The 7,577-nt window shown below is 41.2% G+C and overlaps 1 protein-coding gene across 1 annotated transcript in view; it reads right to left on the bottom strand.

The window, feature by feature from the left end:
- The window catches only part of mrpl37 (mitochondrial ribosomal protein L37), a 21,277-nt gene extending 14,961 nt beyond the window's left edge, over nt 1–6,316 (bottom strand). The window contains exons 1-2 of the mRNA XM_076079042.1: nt 5,812–6,316; nt 3,160–3,343 (exon numbers count right to left, since the gene is read on the bottom strand). Coding sequence (XP_075935157.1) covers nt 3,160–3,343; nt 5,812–6,196 — 569 coding nt within the window. The 5' untranslated portion in view covers nt 6,197–6,316. The remainder of the gene's footprint in view (nt 1–3,159; nt 3,344–5,811) is intronic.
- Between the last annotated feature and the right edge of the window lie 1,261 nt (nt 6,317–7,577).

Here is a 7,577-nt window from a genome sequence, read left to right as displayed (position 1 = left end):
AACAATGACTGTAAAAGCACCTGTGCTGCCATCAGCATCAGATTCTCAACCAAATATTTAGTGGGCAACTGTACTTTTGAGAAACCCAGCTGCCAGAGACATATTCAGACCTCTGAATCACCAACACCAAAGTCACTTCATCATTAGCAAAGGGGATCACAGAGGCTCATTTAAAAAGGTTAGTCAATACAAACAGTATATGAGTTCAGGGCCCCGTTCCTCGTACGTGGTTCAACTAAGTCGATCAAATGTCCTATTAGCCAGCCTAAATTAACCCGATGATTGATGTCAGGCTATCTCGCTATCTCGGTTTCTCCAAGGCTGATCCGCGCTCAAACACTCTCGTTAATTCGAACCAGACGATCAGGATCAGGATAATCGCGCGTGCCCGTCCTACTTCAAAAGGGGGAAGCGTCGATCACCGAAACCATGATTTTCTAACAGTACAATGGCAAATAAACTCAAAGAAAGAGCCTCTTTTTACTCCGCTGATGAGCAGGAGATGATCATGAACGCATATGAGGAATTCAAGACCATAATCATGGCAAAATCTAACACCGCTGCGAGGGCTAGACAAGAAGCATGGCAAAATATCGCAGACAAGTTAAATGCGTAAGTGTTGGGAAAATGTATAGGCTAATTTTAAGTGCCTCATCACCCCAATCAATCAGATTATATTTCTTTAAATGTGCCTGCTGGCAGTAGGCTTAATGGAATGCATCATCCAATGAGATCTTATAGCGAAAATAATTATCTCAACTCTTTCAGAATAAGTAGATAAAAACAAGCCCAAAGAGTATCTAATTGATACGAATTAATATGAGGATATATGTATTGTATGCGCTTATGTATCATGTAGCCTACTATATATGTGTATATACATGTATGTGTAGATTACCATATATAACTAGTTTGAATATGTGTGTGCGAATCTGTGTATGGGCGGATCAGTATGTATGTATAATTCATAAATGGAAATTCAATCAATTGAAGCAGTGAAAAGAAATTGTGTGATTCTCTCTATTCTTATCATGAGTCCACCTTAATCATTTTCTACAATAATGATATGCTATGGTGTACTAATAACACCGTCATATAATTATGAGTGCTTTCAACCCCCATGTATGCAACCCAGCCATCAAGAGGACATGGGAGCATGTAAAAACTAAGCACAAAACACTATTCAGAATGGTCAGTCAATACAATATGTGCCATGGTAATGAACACATCCATAAGTTTATTAAGCGCCAAACCTCATCTCACTCTGAAAGTGAGATGAGGTTTGAAGTGAGATGAAAGTGAGACAGTCAATGCTCAGTCAATGCTCGGCTGCGGCGTGTGGTGTTCACTGTATGGCTCGAGAAGGTCTTGTAAATAAATGATTCCTTGTCGGCAGAATCGATAACGCTCGTATAGGAAGTCATCATGATGTGATAACGGATCTTGGCGATGTCGAAGAACTCTCTCCCTATAAAACACTAATCTAACTAATATCGCTCCTTCATCAATGGGATCTCTGAGGAAGGGAGCTCTACATTAATGCAATAGAGGCTTCTTAGTTTGCTCAGCTGGTTTTAATGGATCACCGTGTGTCTCACTTTACATGCATTTCCGGAACTCCCGTATAACCCCCAGTATATGCGCAAGCGCATTAGACTACCGTATATGACAGGAGCTGCCATTTTTTCCGGGGGAGTGGCAGCTTATCCAGCTACCTTAAATTAGCCTGCGCTGGAGCAGGTTCAAGCTTATGGATGTGTTGCTATGGTGATTTTGCCAAACTTGCTTCGTGGAACCGAAAAGCCTGACATATGTAATCTTATCCTGAAAATTATCCGGCTAACTCAGTTAGCCACGTACGAGAAACGGGGCCCAGGTGGCCCTGAACAACTAACTAAGGCTTTCTATGGCACTAGTCACAGCAATGATGCCAGTGCTACTTTGAGGGCTGCGTAGCGCAGAACAAAAGGTTTCATGCGCCCAACCGGTGTGTTCCTCTGACAGAGGACAATTCACACTGGCCGTATTTAGTGTGAAACTGAAATATATGGTTCATAAACAGTATTTTGGAGGCTAGTTGTTTTGTATTTCTAATACCAGGGGCTTGTTGTCGTCATTAACCTGTGCTACTCGTCGCCTCATTGTGAATATGTAGGATCTTTGGGGTATATATTTGGACACATTTTACACAAAAGAGACTGAAGACTAATTCTTTATTGTTTTGCAACACATTAAAGGTTCTCTATAAGATATTCAGAGCATTAATAAAGCATAAAAAAACGATTGTCTATGTAAAGATATAGTGTAGTAATGTCTACCTGAGCAGAGAATGAAGTCTCTCTCCCTCTGTGTGTGCTGTGATCAGAGCTTCTCCTTGCTTTGTTGGCGTAGCCCGGCCAGTTGTACGTGCCTCTAGTGCATGGTAGTGCATGTTAGTGCATGTGAGTGTGCCTCACTGGTTGCTAGGGATGCCCCCCGAAACACGTTTTTAAACGGGAACCGGTTCTAAATAAGTAAAACCCAGAGAATTGATCAGGTCCGGAGTTAACGGTTCTATCGTTACTTTAGAGCGTGAGACACACATCATGGCGAGCAGCCGTCCATCCTCGTCCACTGCAGGTAATGTTAGCAATGCCATACGCAGTTTGCTAATAAGAATAGGTTAGTGAATAAAAGCTAATTGCTTCGCTTATTTGCTGCCAATGTATTTTACAGATTTTGGAACTTTTTGTATTGCTGCTTAAGAAAGACTATTCGTTTACATACAAGAATAATAAAGCAATGTTGATTCTTTTCTTAATTAAGTGTTTTTTGTCTCACAAAATAATGAAAAAGAATCATTAAGAGTATCGATAAGAGTACTACTATCCATAACATCCTAACGATACCCATCCCTACTCACTGCCCCAGGTAAACACTGTTAGCTCTGTCAGCACTGTTGCCATTGTTTGCACACTAGCGCTGTTAGCACTGTTAGGTTGTAGTTGCCGGCTCAGCTGTTGCCATATTGAAAGCCTGTGGAGGAAATAGATATGCTCTGAATTTTCGTATTAAGCACCTTTAATGATTTTTTTTTACTGTAATTCAGTGTCCACATAAACAAAAATGTGCCTCACTAGTTGTTAATCTACTTGACCAGACAACACGCTGACGCACTACCTGTATTTCTCTTTGCCCGGCCGTTCCTCCTTCGTGTCCCAGAAGCGGGCGTGTTTGATGGCGTTCTGCACACGTTCATCCTGATCTGGTATCTGATTGGCAGGACTCTCTGCTAATGAGAGGAGCTGAGGCGGCAGACCGGGGATCAGTTTGGTTTTGGTCAACCACAGAGCCTGACGCACGCCTGAGACAGAGGGAGATACAGATTTAAAGACATGAGGTTTTGAAAAATGATTGATTAACCTGGAGGTCACTTGCACTCATATGCAGGTTGGATCTATACTGTAGCCAGCACTACATCTAATCATAAAGCTGGGAATCTATCTGTCTGTGTGTTCTTCACATATCTCCTCCAAAGCTCATCTGATCTACTTCACATGTGGTTTGGGGACCCCATGGAGTGTTTTTTCGAATTTGGTGCATATTTGCAGAATTAGGATACATGACAAGTGCAATATTAATAAACTTTGAATGAACAAGCACAGAGTGCTCTGTGCAGCAGCGGGAGCGGAGCTTCAAGGCTCTGCAGTCCAGCATGTCGTCTGCTGCGGGGAGAAAGTAGCCCACGGACTGCTGCAGTTCAATGTGGCTGCTGGATATAGCCTGCTAACGCTACATGGCTGCTGGATATAGCCTGCTAACGCTACATGGCTGCTGGATAACGTCCCAACCAAACTTTTTCTTCACTTCGCTGGAGTCAACGAGTGGATAGCCTACAGCAACCGCATCACTCTGCCATGGAAACTCAAATTGTGCAAGTTATCGTCACACTAATTTATAACAAAGTGCGTCCGCTAGGCCGGGCTCGGTTGCCTCTGCATGCGAGTCCCTCGGCTGTGTTCCAAACAGTACGTTTCATACTAAACGAGTGACTGGCCCAATCCCAATGTCCCCCCCTAAAGCCTCAAACCCTGGGGACAGTACTTTATCACGTTACCATGAAAACGACAAAAAATATGATGTATAATTGTGGGTATTTATTTTATACTTTGTACTCCCTGATTTGAACGTCTTCCAGGCTCTTTCCTCACAAGATGAGAGGTAACTTCATATAATCTATTTACTCATTTTTGTCAAAACGGCTTCAATGACAAAATCTAATATTTGATGAATAAATAAATAAATATCCTCTGATTTCAAGTTTATTTTTTGTTCCTTCTGTAACCCTTAATGTTTCTGTGTAAATTGAATATGACTGAACACACGTGAGTCGTCCTCTTTGTGTACCTTTTTTTTTTTTTTACGTCTCCATGCGTCCACTGGTTACCCCGTGTTTAACGTCACATTGCAATGATTTGTGGGTAATTCCCTTCGGCGGCTGACTTACGGAAAGGGTTCATAAAGGGCTCAAAATGTCTGCAAGAGAGCGCTCAAACACTCGATGATTTGACAGTGGGACAGCCCTAAACCCTCACGGACTTTGCGGGAGTGCGCCTCAAAGTCCGTGAGTCCGTAAGGGCGGCCATGGGGATGGGGCCTCTGTTCACTCCATGGGTTCACTAACGTATGCAAAGCGACAGCCAGGCCAGTTTCAAGGCACCCTGTAGCGACTCTTACATCTCCAAAAATGCAAATTTCCAAACAGGCGCTGTTTGGGAAAAACTGACCACACATTGAGAATCCAAACAGTTAATTTCTCGCATGAAAAGATATTAAAACTTAATAAAGTCACATATTAACAACTTTTAATAACAGCAGTCAAAACTTTATTTCTGAAGTAAAACTATTGACTATTTACTCGTCTGTTCAAGGTGGAGCCTTCCATTTAGAATGCTGGGTAGGTAAATGAATTATAAATCATATATTTTGAAAGTAATATCTGAATCTGCAATGCAACCAGTCTCTCTGAAAGGTACATGTATTACAACAATGTTCTCTAAGAAGTAGTAGTACACAGTAAGCAGTATATAAGTGGCTTTTTTGTAAGTTATTTCAGCGTACAATGAGATGGAATAGTAACAAATTGTAACATTTTTCATATCTAAACATCATGGAATAACAATGGCTGTTAGGGCCTCTTTTAGTTGGCCACCTTGCCTTCCATTGAAAAAGTAGCCATATTCAGGTGTGTGTGACCCAACTATGGCAGGTGTGCTGAGGACCCGAGGAAGCTCAGTGTTAAGTTGTTTGTAAGAGCAGCTCTCGAGAAACACCACAGGCCAGTCATGTTTCCACATGAATGAGTGAGACAAATCACAGAGAATTGATGCTACATTGTAAATTCATAATAATCACAAATATATACATTAAGAAAAAAGGGTTACTATTACTGAACATCCATTAACGGGCATATATCGAGGCTCATCTGGCAAAGTTAGAGTAGGATGAGCATTTAAAAATTAGGCTAAACTTAATTTAAAATTCTGTAAGTTAATTTACTTCATGATCCTCTGCGAAGGGGCACACCTTTGAAAACATGACTAAATAAGAGTCAGTGGGATATTCTGATAAATTCGGCATATCGATAATCCTCCAAGCACCAGTTGAACTGCTTCAAATCTCAGTTTATGCTTGTCTTTGGGTCATTGTGTAGAATCACTATAGGAATAATAAGCCTCATCTGTGACGTCACATTGCCTACTGCTGGCCAGGAATACTACCTTGTTTTTATACAACGTGTGCTTGAAGTGTGATACAGGGGAGACATGTTACCTTCCAGTGCGCTGGTCCTCTGGTTGTACACAAAGCACGGTTTATCTTTGAACAGCGGCATCTCGTGGGCCGGAGGAGACTTGTAATACCTCGGGTCCTTATAGTCCCTCTCCCAATGCGGGTTAACAGGCTTCGACAGCCCCGGCACAAAGTGCATCCTTTCCCCGTAGGTGACCATCTCCAGCCCGGGGATGCCCACTCTCTCCCTGGGTTTGCGCGGTGGGGGGACCTTGGCTGTCAGAGATAGGCTGACACCGAAGTGTCTCCTGGCCTGAACGTGACTGGCTCCTCCATGTGTGAACAAGCGTCTCAAATCCTTCAGCAAAACGGTTTGAGAAAACAACGGAGCCGCCGTTTTTAAACACTGAGCCGTTTCCGAAAACATGTCAGCTTCTAGTGTTCTTCTTGATGAGTTTTCAAGATTTAAGCTGTTATTCTGACCTCAGTCAGTAAATGAAGTTGCACGGCGCCGCCATATTGGATTGCTTCTTCATCTCCTTTTCAGTTTATTGGCGGACTACAAACCAACGTTTAAGGTGCATGCGCCACCTACTGTACCGGAGTGTGTGACATCATGACTTTATGACATTTATCATTTAATAATAATATTGTTATTATAAATAAAAAATTAAATAAAAAAAGACTTCATATAGAAAGTATATTCTGGATATTAAACACGTTCCATTAAAAAAATGTAAATAAAGCCCTTTTAAGCTGAACTTGTTTGTCCCCTATCTCTAACAGTCCTTTGATGGTCCACTCCCTTCCTGGATCTATACAAACAGTGGTCCCTAATCTTGGCTCCAGATCTTTGAGCAGGTCCAAATTGTTGCTCATATTATATACAACTATATTATATCTCTTCTGTAAACACAACAGTATGATTAAATATGATCACATCATGTTTTAATCAATTAAGATCAAAGAGTTTCTTTGAGCTGTTTGTCACAAGAGGTTTGACTATCAAACACACATTGTCTGCAATAGAATGATGGAGTGAATTTAAACCAACCTGAGCAACTTGACTTTAACACATTTTTAATTATTGTATTTAACAACGCTATTAACATAATTTGTATTTCATCAGCCTCTACAGTCTGAAAAGTTTACAAAACCTGTCAGACAAATGTAGAACATTCTGAGATGTAGTGGAGTAGTGTTTAGTGGTGGATTGAAAACCACCTCTATCAGATCTATAGCGTCTGTGTCAGAGTGATATTTGGTTTATCCAAAGACGAGGATTGTAACCAATTAGATGTAGAGATAGAATGGAGACTGGGTCCGCCCACTTACTGTCAAAAAGAAAAACTACTCGCCAGCAGGTTTAAGCTTCGTGAATTTTGCTCGCAGAGTGATGTAAAAGCGCTCGTCAAAGTAAAATACGCGCGCGGCTGTTTGATTTTCGCTCGCGCATGGATCTCATTTGCGCTCTCGGGTTTTGACAGTGATTTGCCTTCATAGTTTAGATCCATCTGTAAACATATTTAGATAATTGCAATAGCTTTTCATCAGGTAATCTTGAACCAAGTATCCAATGTTAAAATTCCTCTCAGTCCATTCTCTTTTGTTTTCTAATATCTCTAGATTTACCTTGGGTTGTGGAAATATCCATGGAGCAATGTTGCTACTAATAACTGCTGGACTATGTTCTATGGTATCTAATTTGAAATGTTTAATTTTCCTGTTATTAATGTCCCATCCAAAGCTTTTAACAGGGAATGTCGAGTACTCCCAACAATTGTACAGGACAGTTGATGCTATATTTA

The sequence above is a fragment of the Anarhichas minor genome, unplaced genomic scaffold, assembly GCF_050575085.1.
Source record: "Anarhichas minor isolate MPS153535 unplaced genomic scaffold, ASM5057508v1 ptg000006l, whole genome shotgun sequence".
NCBI classification, from domain to species: Eukaryota; Metazoa; Chordata; class Actinopteri; order Perciformes; family Anarhichadidae; genus Anarhichas; species Anarhichas minor.
This window is presented reverse-complemented; position numbering and strand designations above follow the sequence as displayed.